We start from the raw sequence: 23,125 nt of genomic DNA on the forward strand, positions 1-23,125 counted from the left end.
GAGCCCTGTGGGACTCCATATAATAGTTCTTGCTATGAGGAGCAACAATCTCCAATGACACCATCTGGAATCTATCTGAGAAGCAGGAGCGGAACCACTGCAAGACAGCGCCTCTCACATCCAACTGTAGAATTATGCTAGCCTTGTAATAGTAGTGATGTATGAAATACTTGGCTGAATCGCAAGTTTATAATGATCTAGAGATAAGGAACAATATACTAATTTGTAACAGCTCATTTTGTAACCCCATGGGCTATGTAATCTTGACAAACTGAGAAACTTAGGTAATACTTGCAGACAGTATATATGGAAGAATGCATGAGTAAACAACATCAAGTGTGCCCCAGCCCCACTCTCTTTCGAACATGAACAATGTTGGGAAAGATGCCAAAGGCCTGAAGAATCGGTGAGAATCGGGGAAAACTGCTGAAGACATTGTAAAGGAGAAAGAACTGGAAAAGAACAAAAAGATAAGTTGAGTACATCTTGTGATCATGGAAATGAGAGTGGACTGCAGATGTACCAGTCGGAGTGGAAATATCCCTTTATAAGTCAGGCAGGAAAGCAGAAGATCCCCGAGAAGCACCACCATCCAGAGTGAGGCCTCATGCTTCTTCTAACTCCCCTTTCAAAAACTGATCATCTTTGGAGTGGGGCTGGTGAGTATGAAGGTGTGTGTGTATGTGAATTAGGAGCTAGCTTGTTGTTTAATTGACTATAATAAAACATATATGCATTGATTGACTAAAACCAGCTGGTGTCTGTGTCCGTTTTCCTGGGGCTGCCTTGTTGTTGGGCTGTCCAGTGCTAGAGGACTTAGAGTAAATAAATGGTTCCACACAACCCCCTCAGGCAGTCCAGAAGGATACCATGGCTGATGGTATCAAAAGCTGCCAAAAGATCCAAGAGGACCAACAGGTTCACACTCCACATGTTGATTCCCAATTGGAGATCATCCATCAGGCCCACCAAGGCCGTCTCCACCCTGCCCAAAAATGAGTTTGAAATGGGTCCAGATAATCTGCTGCTTCCAGGACTGACTGGCATTGAGAAGCCACCACCCTCTATTTGACACGATTTCTCAGAACCAGTAAAAATAAAAATACTACCAATGGTTGTTACTGCAGAAACAGAGAAGAAGAAGGAGCCAACAAAGTCCCATCTGCCCAGACTCGTATTTCCTTTAACAACAAGTCCACTCTTGTAAGCCTGGATGACACCCTGCAAAGAGATAAATAATAAATATGGGTGAGAGGTCTTGCCCACAGACAGTTGTTTGGCCTATGTTATATCTGTTCAGCTGACATGCTGAGAATTTAAACTTGAAACTACTTCCCCTTCTCTCCAAGTTTAAACAGGAAGCCTGCTACAGGGCTTGATGTCTGCTGGCCAATGGCCGTAATGAAAATTGATGATACAGGGCTTGATAGAAACAGTACAAATGAGGAATTACCAACTGAGCTTCAAGAGGACGGAGAAAGGACTTTACATGGATATGCTGTTTTAGGTTTGCTGTGGAACTGCCCTTTCAGTTGTTTTATTGTTGCTTTTCTTGCATGATTGTGTTATGTTTCAATTCAACACGTTAAACGTTATTTTAATAATGGAAAAGCAAGGTAAAAAGATTCTGTCTCCTGCCTCACTACATCGGGCTGAGCGGATGGCGGAGGGAAGGGGGAGCCATGTGGGCCAGAACGGAGGCTGCCTGCTAGCACGCCTTTCTGGGCAGGGCCGCCTCGCACCAGCCCCCTGCCTGCCTTCTGGCCCCCCCAGCCCCTCAGAGGAGGCAGAGGAGGAAGACAACAAGCTGCTGGGCCTGGAGTGTCAACGTCTTCCCCCTCCCGCGACTCTTTCCCCCTCAGCTGACACCACCTGCCTTAAAGTACTAGTGCGCAGATACTCTGTGCGGGTTGAGCTAGTTATATCAATAATGGAGAAGCAAGGTAAAAACACCCTGTCTCACTACATGGGATCTTTTCAGTCTCCCTGGACTCACTCCTCTTGAAAACAGAAATAGTGTGTCTGGGTACATAGGATAATTATAATATAGTGGTATTAACACTGGTCTAGAGTATTTAAATTACGAGAGAATTCTGAGTGAGAGCTAAGAGGAATTGCTGTGGAATGGGTGGCAAGAGGGAATTAAGAAAAAGCCACCTTCAGTAATACCTTCAAAAAATGAAGCTTAGAAAAGCTATTACATATGCATCAAGATTAATGGACTAAAGAGTTTTATGGACCACTCTAGTCCATATACAATAGCTTTCTTCCCCACTTCTTCCTCCCTGCACTTTACTCTCTTCCTTTCAGCCTGAATAATCATTTAGCTGCAGAAATAAATGTTATACAAATCAGTGTCTATGTAAAATTCAGTCTCATTCCTGGCACTGTATGTTCAAGCAATATATTTTGTGGCACAAGGTAAGTAATGTTTGGGCCTTCCTGAATACTTAACCATCTGAAGCTAGGAGGGCTACTGAGGATTCCTTTTCCCACGGAGTCCCTTGCTTTGGTGGCAACACAACAGTACAGTACACACAAAGGAAGTGTTGCACTACAAGTAGCAATAGCAATAGCACTTACACCACATTCATTGCACTACAGGTGCAACACTTTGTACATGTTCCTATACAGTACAACCAATGATGCCATAACACCCTGCTGTATGTGACACGGACAGAGCTGAGATTAGAGCTGCTCCATCCCTGGTGGCTTTTAGGAAACAACTAAAGACACATCTCTTCAGCCAAGCTTTTTAGTTGAAGTTTTTAGTTGATGTTTTAGCGGAGTTTTATTGATTGTTTTAACGGTTAATTTTATATATGTTTTAGATGTGTTAATTTTTTAAAAACACTTCAATCCTGTTTTTGATATTGTAAACCATCTAGAGACTTTGATAGTGGGCAGTATAAAAATATATTCAATCAATCAATCAATCACACTGCCCTCTTTGCCTGAACATAACACTTCTAAAATGCTTCAAAAATCAATCCTAAAAGCAGATTTCATGCAGATTTTGCAGTGTGTAAAAATATAACCTTTCCTTCCTTCATGGGCTTTATAGCTCTGTGAATTATAAAAACCCTCCTATCAGTTGCTACTGTGCACCTTTGTCAATCTATAAAGGGAAAAATAATCAGTAACTTATCCTCAGCAATCAGACACATACACTTAGCAAGCACGGAACTCTTTCCTCCCTCTTGGCAATGCAATCCTAAGCATGTTTAGGCAGAAGCAAGTCCCACTGCATTCAATACGATTTATTTCCAAGGGTGCTTAGGAGTGTTATCTAAAACACATAATAAATCAAAGCCCCCCCCCACCCCCGAACACTTGTATTGGGTGCCAGGTTATCAGCTGGGTTTCGGTTGTTGTTTTGAAGTTAGTTGGACCTTGTCCTCCTACAGTCAAATAACTTTACTTCTTTACCTGATTAAGACATCTTAAGATGTACCCTTCAGGTACATAGGTGAAACATAATAAAAACTGAATTAGTTTCTTATCAAAAGTTCCTTACCTCCAGAAGGCTTCTCTCTCACACCAATAATATGGAAATGAAGCATAGGAACACAGGAAGTTGCCTTATACCAAGTCAGACCATTGGTCTATCTAGCTTAATATGATCTACATTGACTGACAGAGGCTCTCCAAAGTTTCAAGCACGAGTCTTCCCTAGCCCTACTTGGAGATGAACCAGGGATTGAACCTGGGACTTTCTGTGTGTAAAGCAGATGCTCTACCACTGACCTATGACCCCATCCCTTTGAGACCATATGAACAAGGATAACTAGAAAGCATCATTGGTTTCACCTGAAAGATGAAAATGTGAAAATCATAGCAAACTTAGAGAACCTGAATCCCACCTCAATCCTGTTACCCATTAATTAAATTCAGGGTAGTCTCTTACAAGTGATTTTTCTATTATTAAGAATATATACTGCTTTCCAACCACAGCAAAAGTTCTCAAAAGCAGTGTACGTAGCAAAAGAAATATGAAGATGGTTCTGTGTCCTGAAGGTGGTCACAATTTAAAACGAAACAGAAGGTGGACACCAGCAGCAGCCACAGGGAGAGATGCTATGCTGGGTTGAATAGGGACAGTTGTCCCATTGATAAAAATAAGACGGCTTTAAAAAGTGCCCCTTTGTCCAATGAGTAGGGGGTTATATCTGAAACTGCAACATGGGGGTGCTGACTATACACAGATAGTTCTAAGAAAAGCATATGTAGACAACTTCCTCAGAGCTACTCACAGGTAATTCCTAAACCATTCCCTCAGATACAGGATCCACAGAAGCACTCTACCATTTATTGCTGCTTCTGCATTGTACAATTTCCTTTTTCTTAAAATAAAGCTTGTTATTGGGACAATATGCATAGATATATGCTGGGCTGGGCTTCTTGCAGTGCTGTAAAATGGTATTTTGAGTCCACTTGGTCCTCCCATAGGCAGGGGTCGCCAAATTTTGGCTAGCCTTACTAAAGGAAAGGTTGTGCCATCGAGTCGGTGTCGACTTTTGGCGACCACAGAGCCATGTGGTTTTCTCAGTAGAATACAAGCGGGGTTTACCATTGCCATCTCCCACACAGTATGCCTTTTAGCACCTTCCTATATCACTGCTGCCCAATATAAGAGTTTCCCATATTCTGGGAAACACACCAACGGGGATTCAAACCAACAGTCTCCTGCTGCACCATTAGGTGCCTTACTAGTCAAGCCTAAATTGATGGTAGCTGTTCCTTTCTGCACAATCCCAGGCATATTTACTCAGAAGTAACTCTCCCTGTGGTCATTTGCCTAGGCTTATTCCTTGGCAAATGTATATAGACTGCCTGCCTTACAGCACAATCCTCTGCATGTTTGCTGAGAAGCAGGACCAACTGATTCAATGGGGCTTACTCATAGATAAGGAATTGCTATACCCACTTACCTAGGAGTGAATACCATTGACCTCAGAGGGGACTGACTTCCAAGTAGACAGAAGTTGGATTGTGTTGTTCTCCACCCACAGCTCCTAGATTGGAGCTAGAGGGCAAGAATTACCCATGCAGTTGCATGCATGCCAGGGAAGAGCAGAGCCAAGCCTCCCTATCCAGCTTGTAGAGGTAAAACTGGGGTTTCTTTGGCTCCGGCTGGATACTCAGCCAAGGTGAGCAGCTCTTGCCTTCCTCTTCCACTTGGAAAAAGGATGCTGGGGCTTTTTGTTTCAATGCTGCCCTACTGGGGAGCTCATAGTGCCCCAGAATTGCAATGCCAGAACAAACCTCAGGCATCCTGTGAATCTTGGGACCTGGGAAGGGGTGAAATCATTCCCCCCATGCTATTTCCCCCCATCTAACTTCAAGGTTGGGAGGTAGCCTTGGGCTCACTTGCCAAAGGCCATGTGGCACTTCCCATGATAACCATGGTGAGTGAAATTGTGGAAGCTGTACAAGAATAAAACCAGCCCAAGCATTCTGAGAAATTTCCCCCCAAAGGCATAAAGCCACTGTTCCCTCTAAAATGTGTGCACTTGCACATGCTCACAAGTTTTTAGATGTCTACTCAGTTCATTTTTGATCCCACTCTGGTTGAATCAGGAAGGCCCCATTCTGAATGCAGGTGCGCACACACTGCCTTGATACTGCCGCCCAGAACAAAACTCATTCCGCATAGAGATACAAATAATTAGAGGGACCACTGCATAAAGCATTGGCAGATTCCCAGTTGCCAACTTGAGGCAACTGAATATAAACAGAACTTCTCCATTCTAGAAAAGAGAGCTATTATTAGATAAAGTTTCTGATGTAATGAAGCTGATTCTCCTTATAAGTCTACCAATAAGAACAAACACTGAACACTTCTGGAGATTAGGAATTACATACAGATTATGTATTTGTAGTCACCTAAATCGGGCAGCAGCAATATAGGAAGATGCTGGAGGCAGATGCTCACTTCAGTGAATACCAATTGCAGAGCAGGAGAGAGGTACATCTTCATCTCCTGCTTGTGGGCTTCCCAGAGGCATCTGATTGACCACTGTGGGTAAGAGGATGCTGGACAGGAAAGTGCCTTTGCCTCATCAGGCAAGGCTTCTCTTATGGTCACTGGTAGAAAACAGAAGCCAACACAGTACATCACAGTGCCCACATCATCAGATAGCTCCAGGTAACTTGAGCAAGTGAGCCACATCTGTAATTTCTCTTACCATTATCATATATTTTGCTTTCTAAATGGCTTTTGAACTTTTGTTGTTGTTGAAAAGTGGTGTATAAATATTCTAAATACACGATAAAAAGAATCAGCAGCATAACCAGAGTGGAAAATGGATTTTCAATTCTCTGCTCTGTTGTATTGATCTGCTTTCTATAACCCTTATCCTTCCTCATTGATTCGTTAAGCTGTCTGTTATTTTCATGGACCAAAGTGTATCTAACACCCCACTTATAGAGCTGCACCTTGTGTTTATCCTGTAAAGCAAGTGGAACACATTAGGTGGTATATCAATAATCACAAAAGGACACTAAGTTCAAGAGAACTCTTGTGATGCAAAACATGGCTTAACACCTCTTTATCCCACTTTACTTTGGCTACTGATTTCAGCGGCCTCTTTGAACCTGAAGAAGTTAACCAAAGAGGTCTGAGCGGCTCATGTAATCTGCAATGGCTGGCAGAAACCAGCACAAGTCTTCCTTCTCAGTACTTATTCTAATGTCTTCTACCACTTTCACTGATAGATTAGATGTCCACTTACTAGCAAGTAAACACCACAATGGGGCTTATTTCTGAGTAAATATGCATAGGATTGCATGATAAATGATTATTAGTAAACATTAGTAGCCTTGTATGGATAAGATTCAATGGATATGTATTTTAGAACTCACCACATTATATGTGAATTGTATTGGGTGCAGTACACACATAATAATTAATCCACATACACAGAATTATATATAGATATATGTACAATGACATAGGAACATAGGAAGCTGCCTTATATCGAGTCTCAGAACGTTGATCCATCTAGGTCAGGGCTGCTCAACTTCGGCCCTTCTGCAGATGTGGGCCTACAACTCCCATAATCCTTGGCTATTGGCCACTGTCGCTGGGAATTATGGGAGTTGTAGTCCAAAAACAGCTGGAGGGCCTAAGTTGAGCAGGTCTGACTAGGTCATTATTGACTACAGCAGGGGTGTCCAACTGTGGCCCTCCAGCTATTTTTTGACCTACAACTCCCATCATCTCTGGCTACTGGCCAATGTGACTGGGGATGATGGGAGCTGTAGGCCAAAAACATCTGGAGGGCCACAGTAGAATACCCCTGGTCTACCTAGCAGGCAGGAGTCCTTCCTAGCCATGCCTGGAGAAGCCAGGTATTGAACCTGTGACCTTCTGCATGCAAAGCAGATGCTTTACCACTGAGCTATGCCTCCATCCCCATGACAGACTATGGCTATTCAGATACAACACTAAATCATGGTTTAAAGTTACAAAAATTAGTAGGCATGATGCTTTGGCTTGCATACTCCCTTTCCACCCCTCATACATGATGACTGGTTTACAAGCAAAGAGGCATAGCTCAGTGGTAAAGCATCTGCTTTGCATGCAGAAGGTCACAGGTTCAATACCTGGCTTCTCCAGGCATGGCTTTGTCCATTTGCCATTTTGTCCAAAGCTGGAAAATTATAGCTGGCTGGTAAATGAAGTGCTGATTTGGATGATGCTCTGCCTGACTGGCCCATGCCATGTGAGAATGATGAAAGTGTGCTTGTCTATTCCCTGCCTCCGTCCCCACCCAATGCCATTCCTTAATCACTCCTCTGCACACAATCCAACATTTGGGTCATGACTTGTTCAGTCATTTGAACTGGCCCTTTGTCTTTTTGCCAAGCTACATACAGCTGTGAGCTGCCCAGCTCCTTAGCCAAATGACCAGATATCAAACCAATGCAGTCTGTCAACCGGCATTTCATTAAGACTGACATACTGTGCAAGAGAAGGCAATGGGAAACCACTTCTTTATTCTACCAAGAAAACCACGACTCTGTGGTCACCAGAAGTCGACACTGACTTGACGGCACAACTTTTCCTTTCCTAATCCTGACATACATTTAGGCAACACTACCCTCTTGCGTCTTTCTATTTTTCAGGATACGGTCACTGAAGATTTCATTAAACATATACTCCAATTCACCAAAACCATTTAAGTGTTCAAGAATTGCTTTGTCTATTGCCCTGTTACAAGCAAACAGGAAGATCAAGGAAAAGATAGGGTTAAAACTAAACCCAAAATGAATGTTACATAGGTTTATGATATATGGATCAGAATTTATCATGAACTACATTCCAAGACAAAATTCAAAAGAGTTGCAATTCATCCTTAGGAAACTCATAAAATAACTGGATGACTGAGTGGGGCACTTTAAATTATGGTTCTACTTTACTAGTAGCCTCCATGGGCATGAATGCTACCATCCCCACAGTTCTCTCAGGGAATTCACCTGTCTTACTGTGACTCTTAGCGACCACATAGATAGATTCTCTCCAGGATGACCTGTCTTCAACTTGGCCTTTAAGGTCTCTCAGTGGTGCATTCATTGCCGTCGTAATCGAGTCCATCCACCTTGCTGATGGTCATTCTATTTTTCTCTTTCCTTCAACTATCCCCAGCATTATGGACTTCTCAAGGGAGCTGTGTCTTCTCATAATGTGTCCGAAGTATGATAGTTTGAGCCTGCTCATTTGTGCCTTGAGTGAAAATTCTGGATTGATTTGTTCTGTGATCCATTTGTTTGCTTTCCTGGCTGTCCATGGTATCCTCCAACACCAAAGTTCAAAAGCGTCAATGCTTTTTCTATCTTGCTTCTTCAAAGTCCAGCTTTTGCATCCATAGAGTGTCATGGGAAAAACCATTGTCCGAACAATTCTAATCTTTGTAGGTGTAGACACCTCACAGCATCTAAATATCCTTTCCAAGGCCTTTATTGCAACCCTACCAAGTGCTAGTCTGCGGCGTATTTCTTGACTGCTGGATCCTTTACTGTTGATGGTTGATCCTAAAAGGTGCCTTACTTGCCACCTAATGGGGCATCAGGGAAATGACTTGACTAGCAAGCTAGCAGTTGCCGGTTTGAATCCCCTATGGGAAATACCTATATTGGGCTGCAGCGATATAGGAAGATGCTGAAAGGCATAATGAGATGGCAATGGTAAACCCCTCCTGTATTCTACCAAAGACAACCACAGGCCTCTGTGGTCGCCAGAGGTCGACACTGACTCAACGGCACACTTTATCTTTACTGCCTTAATTTTCCATATCCCTATCAAACCTTCCCAGTATCCTCCATTATCTCCCAGGCTAATTGCTTCAGATATTCCCACAGATAAACTAGATATTATACTTTTGATTTGTCTGCAGCACCAGGGCTGGGCTGACCAGTCTTGCATGGTCTACTTTTTCTTTTTTAAACCAGAACTCCCACAGTTCACAATATGCTCATCTGTGTCAAGTCAATGTGTATGCTCTGTGACTCAAAAACATAATGCCTTGCTGAATCAGACCAAGTCTAGTACCCAATCTTTACAATAATCCCAGCAGCTATTATTATCATCATCATCATCTACATTTTATATCTCGCTCTTCCTCCAAGGAGCCCAGAATGGTGTACTACATACTTAAGTTTCTCCTCACAACAACCCTGTGAAGCAGGTTAGGCTGAGAGAGAAATGACTGGCCCAGAGTCACCCAGCAAGTTTCATGGCTGAACAGGGATTTTAACTGGGGTCTCCCTGGTCCTAGTCCAGCACGCTAACCACTACACCACACTGGCTCTCTAGTAGATTCTGGGTTGTCTGGTCCACCAGAATTGACCAGTGTAACCTACCTGCCATGTGTCTATGCCCTGCAGTTTCCCTCCCAATAAGTTTCAGAAGTATCACATGGGTTTCTCCCAGACTGTTTACAGGGAACATCCTATTGCAGAATCCTTACAGTGGGAGCTCTCACAGCCTCACCTTCCGTAGGAAAACACCAGGGCTTTCTTCATCTGCATGCTCCCCTATAGTGAAGTATAGCGCAAACTATTTGCAGAGGGACAGTGGATGGAGTAGTCATCTGGTTATGTTCTGTCTCCACAATTTGCTGACTGGAGTTGTTCTTCCACAAGAAGTCACACAAGGAAGTGTGATTTCCACACTTCCTCTTTCTCTACACTGGTGCTTCACCAAAGCCCTGTTTCAGTCACCTTAATAAGTGTGATCATATCCAAATCCCATGTGATCATCATACCCAAACTAGCGATTTCCCCAAGGGCTGAATTCTTCTCAGTTAAGGCTCTGAAAGGGCTCAACCTCCAAACTGGTTTACAATGCCAAGAGCGGCCTTGAAACATGTGAAGAAGGGCGTGCTTCTGAGGGTGTATGCCCTGAGTGCCTCCCCTTTCACAAGGTCTACCACCACACCCATCTCACCTTCAGCATCCGAAAGGGGAGAGAAGATGCCAAGGCAGACCGCTGGAGAATCAACAAAACCGCTCAATTTATTATTGTTTAAAATAACAATCACTTTACAGTAAAAGAGAGAGAGAGACTGGGGAGGGTGGGAGAGCGTGCTATATTAGTCCTCAAAACGATTTACAAAGCAAAATGTATAGGAAGATGGTTCCCTGTCCCCAAAGGGCTTACAGTCTAGAAAAGCCCAAAAGAGACGCCAGCAACAGCCACGGGAGAGCCGCCGTGCTGGGCTGGACGGGGACAGTTGCTCGGCATCTGCTAAATATTAGGCGCTTCTTGCTCCGTTTACCAGCGGTGACTTTCGAAATGTCCCATTGCTTTCCCTTTCCCCTCGGGGATTCCCCTCCCAAACCCAGCCAGCAGCTCCCACCCGCCCCCCTCTGGCTCAGAGAAGCCCTTCCCAAGTCCCCCGCGGATGGAGTTTCTCGCGCGGACTGGCGAGTCTACCTTCAGGAGCTGCTCGAGAGCCTCCCTCTCCAGGCAGGTGAAGTTCTCCAGCAGGTCCCACTTCTCCTGCAGCAGCCGGTGCGCCGTGCCCTGCTCCACCGGCCCTTCGATCGCCCAGAACGCGGCGCTGCCCAGCAGCAGGTAGCTCAAGTAGGCAATGAGCAGCAGCGGCGTGGCGGGAAGCCAGCAGCGCCCAGCCGCCGAGGGGGGCCCCCGCGGCGTCCTGCTGCTGTCGCCGTCGCCACACATCTCCCACCCAGCAGCTCGTCTAGCAGGCTGGCAAGTTTTCGGCGGGGTTGCTGAGGAAGGCGGGGAAGCGGTCGCCCCGGGGGCGGTTCTGACTTACTCGAGGCGGCGGTGTCGCTTCTTGCATTGCTCTCCGGAGAGGACAGCCACGCTTCTGCGCACACCCGCCGCGCTCTTTTCACTGAGGGGAAGAGGTGAGCCTAAGAAGTCGCCTTTTGTACTTTTGCAAGCAGAGCCAGAAATCCAGTTGCTTCCCATGATTCTGAGTGTACAACTGTGGGTTTAAGGTTTGAACCCTAGTTGGTTAGAACTCACACGAGAACATACCACGTCAACATGAAAAGGGGAGCGAGCGCCTCTTTCAACACGTGCAGAGTGTGCGTTTGTTTTGCTCTCCTCTTAGTAAGCAGGGGCGTAGTGAGGGGAGACTGACTGGGCTCCTGTTCACAGGGGCGGTGCTCCCCCTCCCCCTGGTGGCACGTGCGCCCCACTCACACGGCCACCCATCCTCACTCAGTCCATCGGTGGGAAGGAGCCCAGTCGATGAAACGGGCCAGCCAAAGGAGGCGGCTGGTGGCCGTGAAGGGCCCCTTGCGCCCCTCCTGCCATCATCAGCCAGGAAAGAGCCCCCAGCCAGGGGTATAGTGAGAGGAGGGTATCTCTCCTCTCCCCAGGCGCCCCCCAGTGGTGGCGGGCCCCACTCACACAGCTCCACCGGTCCTCCTTGCATCAGCTGGGAAGGAGCCGGCCAGTGCAAGGAGGTGCAGAGCTGGGCCAGCTGCCGAAAGAGGCAGTTGGCGGTGGGTCCCTTGTGCCCCTCTTGCCTTCAGCCCATAAATGCATGGGGCCCATAACCACTGTCAACCACTTCCTTTGGCGGCTGGCCTAGCCCTGTGTCTGCTCCTTGCATGGGCTGGGAGCCTGGCCAAAGGAAGGAGGGCGCGCAGAGGTCTCATTGCTGCTGCCAGATGCCTCCTTTGGGAACCCAGCCAGTTGACAGAAGGAGAACATAAGAACAGCCCTGCTGGATCAGGCCCAAGGCCCATCTAGCCCAGCATCCTGTTTCATGCAGTGGCCGGGCCACTTCTGCTGCCAGCTACCTCCTTTGGCCAGCTTTGCTCTGTCCTTCCTCCTTGCATCAGCTGGGAGCCCGATGATGAAAGGAGGGCAGTGCCAGGGGCCCCATTGCTTCCGCCAGTTGCCTTCTGAAGCCCAACCGATGGGCTCAGCTCCTTTGGTGGCTGACCAGGCTCTGTACGCTCTCCTTGAATTGGCTGGGCTCCCAGTTGATGGAAGGAGGGCACGTACAGGGCCCATCACCATTGCTTTCAGCTGCTGGCCTGGATCTGCACCACATCCTTGCATCAACGAGGAGCCTTATTGGTCATCAGGATCCCGGTCGATGGAAGGGGGACACGTATGGGGCCCATTGCTGTCGGCTGCCACCTCCTTCTGGAGCCTGGCCGATGCAAGGAGGAGGCGCAGAACCTGGAAGGGTTGCTGTTGCCAGCAGCCCACTGCCTGCATAAGGGACGCACACAGTCTTAGGGGTGCGGTCATGGAGTGTCCAAGTGTCCATGGAGTGGCCATCCCACTTAGACATCAAGCAGGAATCTCCCAGGTTTCCACACACACACACACACACACACACACTGAGAAGCGGAAAAAGGATGTGTATTTAACTCTGTCTCCACTTGAAGAAAGTAGTTGAGCACTTCCTTGGCGAAGTGTGAGTGGGCCAGATGATTTTGAGACCCCTCTTTTCAGACACCTCTGAAATTTGTTAACTCCCCCCACCAGCAAGCAGCCCCTATAGCCACATTCACTCTGACAGACATGCCCCGAAGCCATGCCCACAGCAACAGCCACACACCCTGGCCACACAACCTGCTTAAATAGATGCCACATTTCTGGGTTTTTTGTTACAAGAAGTCAAGGATAGTTTCCTAATCCTACAAAACCTGAACCTCATGTGGTTATTCACTACCTACTGACCTTAGGAGCATAGGAAGCTGCCTTAACCATTGGTCCATCTAGCTCAGTAATGTCTGTTCTGACTGGCAGCAACTCTCCAGGTTGCAGCTCTCCAGAAGTTGTTTCCTACCCTCCCTGGAGCATTCCCAGACAGCAGACTGGGAAGAGGGGTATTAGCCACTCTCTCACCCCCCCAAAAAAAACAAAGCAAGGAGTGGATTTTTTTACTCTGGGCCTGGGACATATATTGGGCTAGGCCCCAATGCACAATGAAAAACCCTAATGTATGGAATACTCCCCGTTAGCTCACAGTGACTGTGATGTAAATCTGGATGATATGTGAACGCACACCTGCCCTTCCTTGGGGAAGGAAAGTAAGATCGCCATCTGGGAATGCTCCTGGAGATGCTACCAGGGGGTGAACCTGGGACCTTTTGCACTCCACTGAGTGCAAATGCATCCTTTAAGAGGAATATCTTACAGCTCTTGCATGTAGTCACCCATCCAAATGCAAGCCAAAGTCATGATGGCCATGTATAGCTTCTGTCTTCAGAGGCAGTATACCTTTGAACAACAGTTATAATCTGAATAAGATATTCAAACTCCTTTTTAGACAAGTGGACAAGTGGATAGGAAGCTGTCTTATAGCAAGTCAGACCACTGTTCCCTCTAGCTCAGTGTTGTCTATACAGACTGGCAGTGGCTTTTCCATCATTGCAGGTAGACGTCTTTTTCAGCCCTATCGTGGATATGCCAGGAAGGGAACTTGGAGCCTTCTGCCTGCAAGCATACAGATGCTCTTTCCAGAGCAGCCCCATCCCTTGAGGGGAATATCTTCCCCTCAAGGAAAAGCCAGCATGGTGTAGTGGTTAGAGTGCTGGACTAGGACCGGGGAGACCCGAGTTCAAATCCCCATTCAGCCATGAGACTTGCTGGGTGACTCTGGGCCAGACACCTCTCTCTCAGCCTAACCTACTTCACAGGGTTGTTGTGAGGAGAAACTTAAGTATGTAGTACACCGCTCTGGGCTCCTTGGAGGAAGAAGAACGGCATATAAAATGTAAAATAATAATATCTTACAGTGCTCACACATGTCTCCCATTCAAATGCAAACCAGGGCGGACCCTGCTTAGCAAAGGGGACAATTCATGTTTGCTACCACAAGACCAACTCTTTCATATTCCACATAAGGAAAAGCATATGAATTGCCTTGAAAATTACCTTGCCAAAGTTCTTTAATTACCTTATTTCAATTACCAGGAAAGAAAATAAAAGCCAACAAAGCAATTTAGAAAAGTACATATCTACAACCAATCTGATTTCAAAGTACACAATATGCTACCCAGGTTTTATTATTATTATTTAAGGATAAAGAAGCAATTCCAGGAAGGGTGGGGAGGAAGCAAGTTTTAAAACAATCCCTGTGATCAGTTTTGCAAAATATAAACATATGCCTGATTGATTTCTTCTTGAGTCATCTTTCACCTGTCTAAGTATAAGTTGCTCTAATGTTCTTATCTCTAATATGGTATTGGCGAGAGAAAGTTATTGAGGGAAAGGGCATCTTTCAAGAAAATTGTGAAGACTTTAACTGATCTCAGCCATGGCTTACTCTTGTTGAGAGCCAGTCAGGTATTTAATTTAATTAATTTATTTATTACATTTCTATACTGCCCCATACAAAAAAACTGGGTGTTTCACAGTCTAAAAAACCATTACAACATTGGCACAATTAAAACAATTTTTTAAAATACAAATAAAAAGGCTAAAACCCAAAGCTTTAATCTAAACAGGTATGTTTTAAGGTCCTTCTTAAAAACATTCAGAGAAAGGGAAACTAATTTCATTAGGAAGCGTGTTCCAGAGTCCCAGGGCAACTCTAGAAAAGGTGCGGTTTCAAGTCGCCACCAACTGAGCTGGTGGCAGCAGCCACCAGAACTCCTCAGATGTTCTTAATAGGTGGCCGGTTGATGAAAAAAAATATGCTTTCTCTTAAATTCAGGTATTCAGAAGAATTTGTGATCTTTTGTTGAAAGATGTAAATAAACCCAGTCAATTGCTCCTTTGAGTTTACAGAGCAATTGGGACTTCTTTTGTGACTTGAAACCTGGCTTTCTTTCACATTGTAATATGGATTTCACCCAGACTTCAAGGAGCTCAATGCAAATGCATTGAGGGATGAGGGAGAGCCCCAGGCTCTGCAATAATATTATTTTATTTATTTATTTATTTATTGGAAGCCTGGAAGTCCAGCCAATGGAAGGAGGGCATGCACAGGGCCCATCGCTGTTGCCAGCCTCACCTTTCAAGAGCCCAGCCAATGCAAGGATGAGCCACAGAACCCATCTAAACACCAAGGGAGGGCTTCTCTGAGACTCTGTGGCTTCCCAACTCAGGGTACAGTGGGGTCTTTGAACCCGTCTGCTGTATTGCAGCTCCACCCCTGTGAGTAAGAGGTCTTCAGGAGCAGCACTTCTGGATCAAAGCATATTGTGTGAGTCCCAGGGCTTGCAGTTTCAGAAACTCGTGCAACCCAACATATGCCAATGGCAGCTCAGCGCAAATACATGTAACACTGCAACCTTAAGCATGTTTATTCAGAAGTAAATCCTATTGAATTCAATGCGACCTGCTCCTTAGTAAGTGTGCTTTCAAGACTGCAACCGAAGGGGCCATCTGGACTATGACTCCAGCTAGGTTGACTGAAAGTACTGTTTCAGTTCATGGACGGTCCTGTTAATGGCAACTATTCAGGAATTATCCTAGGGAAGACAAACAGGTACAGGGATTAGCTATAATTGAGCAGATGGGTTCAAAGAAGCCAGGCCCCCAGCTACTGAGGGTCCCCCAGCTGCACCCCTCCCTATTTTCTTTATTATCTCCTCAATCTGAGGGGCCACCAGGGAGAGGGGTGAACATGGGCCCCCTCTCACCAGCTACACCCTGAACAGGTACTGCATGAAGTTGCAGAGATCACCCTTGACATTGACACAGGTCTTCAAAATACGTTGGAGAGCCTGGAGCAGAGACTTCTTTATCTAGGAATGGGGTCACTAATAAAATAAAGGAGAGTATTAAGGTATACAATCCTGTGATTACAACTTTACAGGAAACTCATGGTTGGGCATTAACAAGAAAGATGTGTTTAGTCATAAGAACGTTATTATTTCTTGTTTACACAGACAGGTGTTATTGACTGGTTTGTTTTATCCAGACATCGAGTCCTTCCCAAGGACCTGAGATGGCTGAATTTTATTGTCAATTGATCTAGATATCGTCGTAGAATATAGGCTGTTCCCAGTAAAGCTGCTTTTTGTAATTGGCTGATGGTGATTTCTGTGGCCCCTATGGTGTTGAGGTGCTCTTCAAGGTCTTTTGGAACTGCACCCAGGGCGCCAATTACCACTGGGATTATTTTGGTCTTTTTCTGCCACAGCCTTTCAATTTCAATTTGTAGATCTTTGTATTTGGTGATTTTTTCTATTTCTTTTTCTTCTATTCTGCTATCCCCTGGTATTGCTATGACGATTATTTTGACTTGTTTTTTTCGTACATCATCATCATCATCATCATCATCATCATCATCATTATTTTTACATTTATATCCCACTCTTCCTCCAAGGAGCCCAGAGTGGTGTAATACATACATTAGTTTCTCTTTCACAACGACCCTGTGAAGTAAGTTAGGCTGAGAGAGAAGTGACTGGCCCAGAGTCACCCAGCTAGTTTTCATGGCTGAATGGGGATTTGAACTCGGGTCTCCCCGATCCTAGTCCAGCACTCTAACCACTACACCACACTGGCTCTCAGAACAACCCTGCTGGATCAGGCCCAAGACCCATCTAATCCAGCATCCTGTTTTACACCGTGGACCACCAGATGCTGCTAGAAGCCTACATCAGGAATTGAGGGTATGCCCTCTTTCCTGCTGTTGCTCCCCTTCAACTGGTACTCAGAGGCATCCTGCTTTTGAGGTTGGAGGTGGCCTATAGCCCTCCGACGGGTAGCCATTGATAGACCTCTCCTCCATGAAGTTATCCAAAGCCCTCTTAAAGCCATCCAGGTTGTTGGCTGTCACCACATCTTGTGACACAGAATTCCACAAGTTGATTATGTGTTGTGTGAAAAAGTACTTCCATTTGTTGGTCCTAAATTTCCTGGCAATTAATTTCATGGGATGACCCCTGGTTCTAGCGTTATGGGAAAGGGAGAAGAATTTCTCTCTATCCACTTTCTGCACACCATGCATGATTTTATAGACTTCTATCATGCCTCCCCACAGTCATCTTTTTTCTAAACTAAGTAGCCCCAGGTGTTGTAGCCTTGCCTCATAAGAAACGTGCTCTAGGCCCCTGATCATCTTGGTTGCCCTTTTCTGCACCTTTTCAAGTTCTACAGTGTCCTTTTTGAGATGTGGTGACCAGAATTGTACACAGTACTCCAGGTGTGGCCGTACCATCGTTTTGTATAAGGGCATTATAATCTTAGTCATTTTATTTTCAATCCCCTTCCTAACGATCTGTAGCGTGGAATTGGCCTTTTTCACAGCTGCCACACATTGAGTCGACACTTTCAACAAGCTGTCCACCATGACCCCAAGATCCCTCTCTTGATCAGTCACCGAAAGCTCAGATTCCATCAGCGTATACTTGAAGTTGGGGTTTTTCATTCCAATGTGCATCACTTTACACTTGCCAACACTGAACCACATTTGCCACTTTGTCACCCACTCCCCTAGTTTGGAGAGATCCTTTTGGAGCTGCTCCTCACAATCCTTTTTGGATTTCACTACCTGAACGAGTTTGTCATCCCCAAGTGGGACAACAGTGTAAGGCCCCAGGGTCATCTAGGGCCAAGGAAGGTAGCAATTATACTGATTTCCACCAGGTTAAAGTTAAGAAAGATCCAAAATGATGATTCATTTTTATTAAGGATAAACACTATGTTTATAAACATAAACGTATGGTCTATACTATTGCATCACTTTATTGCCCCAACCAAAATCAATACCATTTTTTACTTTGTACACTTAGTATTATTTCTAGCCTGTAAAAATTTAGTGAAGATAATGTAATTGTAGGTGGTGACTTTAATTGGGTTGCTGACTATAAACAGGACAAAAGTTTAATAGGGGAACTTTTAGGTAATCGAAAGTAGAATTCAGTAGGACAGCTGTTTAGACATATTTCTCTTATAGATGTATAGAGAGAGCCTAATCCATCAGCCAGAAATTATACTTATTATTCTCCCAGGTATTAATCCTATTTAAGAATTGATTACATTTTAATTTCTGACCATCAAGAATCGAGGCAGAGATTGGGTCAATTTGTTTATCAGACCATGCTCCTATAACTGCTTCTCTTCAGATTTTGAATGCCCGATTTCATTCACCAATTTGGTGTTTAAATCCAGTGTCACTAGACAAACCAGATATATCTAAGAGACTCCGTAATGTGATTTTGAAATACTTCAAACAGAATAACAATATCGGCACTTCTAAAACCGTTATTTGGGATGCTGTGAAAGCTACTTGAAGGAGTGAGTGTATTAGAGAGTAGGGATGTGCGCGGAACCGGCTCCCTTCGAGCCAATGATGGGGCGGGGGTGGCTTTAAGGATGGGGGAGGGTGCACTTAGTCCCTACCCACACACACACACCGCTTCCCACTCCGGCGCTCTGTGTATTAATCGTTCAGCAGGGCGGCATACCTCCTTGCTGCCCCATTGCTTTCCTGACCCGGAAGTGAGCAGAAGTGCTGTTTCTGCATTGTGGGCATGTACACGTCACATGAATGCACGATGTGCGTGCTCTGTGATGCACGCATGTGCACATAGCACTTCCCGTCACTTCCAGTCAGGAAAACAACAGGGCTGCAAGGAGGTACGCTGTTGCCCCACCGAACTATTTATACACAAAGCCCCGGAGGGGTAAGTTCGACAGGGGGAGTGCACCCTCCCCCATCCTTAAAGCCATCCCACTCCCGAATTCGGACCGGTTTGAACATGGGGGTTCTGAACCTTTTTGGCGTTTTAAGAATAGAAAGCCGAACAGGTTCATGCACATCCCTATTAGAGAGCTGTCTATCTTTAAAAGAAAGAACATGGAATTAACATACTTTTTAGCCCGATAGAAGATTTAGAAACATCTAATAAAGAAACTGGCTCTAGTAAATCTTATAAGAAACTCTTACAGAAGAGCTAGAGGCTTTGGAATGCCAGAAAATAAGAACAGCAATGGCTTATACTAATCAGAAATTTTATGAACACGGAAACAAAAGCTACAAGCTTATGACAAATAGATTAAGAAAAAAGGCAAAACGGAATCTGATATACTTTATTAAAGAAACTAATAGCATAAGTGTTTCTGATTCTAGTGAGATCTGTGGTTCCTTTGTTAAATTCCGCTCTGAATTATATAGTTCAGATACTCCGGATATTAGAAATATCGATCAATATTTAGATAACAGGAATTAATCCCCTGCTTGACAGTCATGGAGATTCTCTGAATACGCCTTTCATGGCAGAGCCGTTGCAGGAAGTTATTAAGGTTTTATTAAAGGACGGCAGATTGCGGACCCAATTTGCCATATACCGAACTGCTTAAATTACAATAAAAAATGGAAAACACCACTAGCTATACTTACTTCAGATATATTTATTTAAAGCCTTGGATTTGGCCTTATTTGATTAAGTTAGTAGAGTACTTTCAAACGGGTGCAGGGTTTACTAATATTATTAAACAACTTTATTGTAAATCTTCTGCAATAATTCAAATTAACTCTTGGGACTCTGAGCCTTGAGTATAATGAGGGGTACAACAAGGATGCCCACTTTCTCCATTATTATTCATACTTTCTATAGAAGCCTTGGCCTGAGCCATCAGAGGTAATCAGATTATTAAAAGACTATTGATAATTTAAAGCATAAAATTAGTTTATCTGCAGACGGTATTACATTAATTTTGTCAGACCCTTTAAGGTCCATCTCAACTATACAGGAATAACTGGAAAAATTTGAAGAAGTTGCAGGTCTGAAAATTAATTTAACTAAGTTGGAACTTCTCTGTTCTGGAATCGGTTCTAAATCTCAAAATTAATGAGTAAAATCTTTTAGGACTCCTAAAATTGCAAGAACTATTTGATATTTGAGTATTTATATATCTTAAAATTATCACAGCTTAAAAGATTGAACTATTCTCCCTCCAGTTATTAGCCTTATAAAAAGAAAAATTATAAAATGGGAAGATATTAGTTTGTCATTGATGGGTCAGATAGCCGCTACAGATATGTATTTACTTCTAAGATTATTGTTCTTACTGATAACACCCTGCACCAAATCCCCTGATTATGTCTCCCAGCGGTTTCATGTAGATGTTTAAAAGCACTGGAGATAGTATGGAGCCTTGGGGGACTCCATACCGGAGCTCTTGTTTTGAAGAGCAACAGTCTCCAAGCAACACCATCTAGAACCTATATGAGAGGTAGGAGTGGAACCACTGCAAAGCTGTGCTTCCCACTCTCAACTCTGTTCAGGCACCCCAGAAGGATACCATGGTAGATGGTATTGAAAGCCGCCGAGAGATCCAGAAGGGTCAGCAGAGTCACATTCCCCTTGTCAGTTTCTAATTGGAGATCACTCAACTGGCCGACCAAGGCCATCTCAGCCTCGTAGCCTGCCCAAAACCCAGTTTGAAATGGGTCCAGATAATCCTTTTCCTCCAAGACAGCCTGGAGTTGAGATGCCACCACCCTCTTAATCACCCCAGCCATGGAAGATTGGATCAGGCCTATAATTGCCCAATTCTGAGGGATCCAATGCAACCTTCTTCAAGAGTGGTCTAATGATTGCCTCCTTTAAACAAGGAGGCATCCTGCCCTCCCTCAGTGAAGCATTTATGATCTTACAAGGCCCTCTCCAATAACCCTACTGCTAGACTGTATAAGCCACATTGGGCAAGGGTTGAGAGAACAGGTGGTGAGGTGCAATTTAGAGAAATTCTGGTTAATTTTGAGTTGTATAATGAGACAACATGCGGAATGCTGCAAGATTCAGTTCTTGGTTGTATAAGCTGTAATGGTTTTATCAGATTTAGCTTCAAGGGCTTTGACAAAAAGGAAACAATTGGTAACAGTAATAAGTTTGAGATTTGGACATACGGTATAGGTGGGGACTCCCTTTTAAAAATCCTTGTTTTGTAGAAAGGAAATAGCATAGTAATTCATTCAGAAGAGGAAAGGTTAAATTAAATTTGTCTATACAGAAAGTGAAAATCTCAAGAAGAAATAAATGCTGATAGAGATGAAAGTAAGACAGCAGTGGAATACCATTTTGAAAATACTTCATATTATACTTGTATAGTAGTGCCAGTATAGTCAAAACCAGTGTTACCTCTAATTTTTTCATCTGTGTTCAGAATGACTTTGGTTCTGGGCAGCAGTATCAAGGCAGAGCATGCTCACATGCATTCAGAATGGGGCCTTCCTGATTCAATTTAGTGGGAGCTAAAATTAACTGAGCAGGCAAAAAGAACCCCAAAACCTTTGTGTGCACACACATGCACATACCTTAGAGGGAACACTGGTTAAGACAAGGAGTTGTTTCAACATTTTATCATTATAAGCCCTGAACATTCTATTGGTCATAACATCTAAACTGTTTGTTCAATCTTCTCGAACGTTTGCAAACATCAATTAGGTCACAAGAGAGACCACCGCTCCAAATCTGGTGCAGATCTGATGTAAAATGACTGAGATGTAGCAGTTTAAAAACTGGCCCTTGAACTCTAGAAAACAAACAAGTGTTGCATATGCATTTTTGCCATCAGATAATGTATCTTGTGGTGTTGTTTTTAAACTCTCTTTACATTTTTGTAAAATAAATTCAGGTGCCTATGGAAACATAATCCAGTGTTATTTTGAAAACATCTATCCAGTATTTCCTGAGTTATTAGCCTTGGAAGTCCCAATAATAACAGGGTAAAATAAAATATTCAGAGATTTTGAGGCTTCTGAAGCTAGAGTTGGGACGTGCAAGTCTTGGAGAGGGACCTCCTGGTTCTAAAGTTAGCTGCTTGATAAGGAGAGTCTAGGAGCACTCTGGCATTTTAATAATTAAACAAACGTTCTTCTTTTTTCTTTTATGGACTTTAATTATCTCACTTCACTGAGGTGAGGGTAAGGTGACGGGACTATGCAAGACAGTGTGGGGTGATGTGATGGTGCATTGCGGGGACATACAAGGACATGCATGGTGGTGGAGAGACTTGTGATGGTATGCGATGCAATGGAGCAGTAGCAGAGCATCTTGCAAGGGCAGGTGATGTGGCAGCAGGGTTGCAAATAGATTTGTGAGGGCGTGTGAGGTGGTGGCAAGATGGCAGAGGTCCTTGTGATGGCAGAGGTCCACATAAGAACAGCCCTGCTGGATCAGGCCCATCTAGTCCAGCATCCTGTTTCACACATTGGCCCACCAGATGCCACTGGAAGCCTACAGGCAGGAGTTGAGGGCATGCCCTCTCTCATGCTGTTACTCCCCTGCAACTGGTACTCAGAGGCATCCTGCCTTAGGGGCTGGAGTTGGCCTATAGCCCTCTGACTAGTAGCTGTTGATAGACGGAGAATCCATGAAGTTATCCAAACCCCACTGAAAGCCTTCCAGTTTGTTGGCTGTCACCACATCTTGTGGCAGAGAATTCCACAAGTTGATTATGTGTTGTGTGAAAAAATACTTCCATTTGTTGGTCCTAAATTAACTGGCAATCAATTTCATGGGATGACCCCTGGTTCTAGTGTTATGTGAGAGGGAAAAGAATTTCTCTCTATCTCCTTTCTCCACTGCATGAATGATTTTATAGACCTCTATCATGTCCCCCTGCAATTGTTTCCCCCCCTAAACTAAATAGCCCCGGGTGTTGTAGCCTTGTCTCATAAGGAAGGTGCTCTAGGCCACTGAGCATATACTATGTACA

At 44.5% G+C, this 23,125-nt stretch overlaps 1 protein-coding gene across 1 annotated transcript in view; it reads right to left on the minus strand.

The window, feature by feature from the left end:
* Positions 1-11,357, minus strand: part of KCNK17 (potassium two pore domain channel subfamily K member 17) — a 34,733-nt gene extending 23,376 nt beyond the window's left edge. Inside the window, exons 1-2 of the mRNA XM_053305311.1 lie at positions 10,940-11,357; positions 1,110-1,221 (exon numbers count right to left, since the gene is read on the minus strand). Coding sequence (XP_053161286.1) covers positions 1,110-1,221; positions 10,940-11,188 — 361 coding nt within the window. The 5' untranslated portion in view covers positions 11,189-11,357. The remainder of the gene's footprint in view (positions 1-1,109; positions 1,222-10,939) is intronic.
* Positions 11,358-23,125: the final 11,768 nt, after the last annotated feature.

This window comes from Hemicordylus capensis, chromosome 1, assembly GCF_027244095.1.
Source record: "Hemicordylus capensis ecotype Gifberg chromosome 1, rHemCap1.1.pri, whole genome shotgun sequence".
NCBI classification, from domain to species: Eukaryota; Metazoa; Chordata; class Lepidosauria; order Squamata; family Cordylidae; genus Hemicordylus; species Hemicordylus capensis.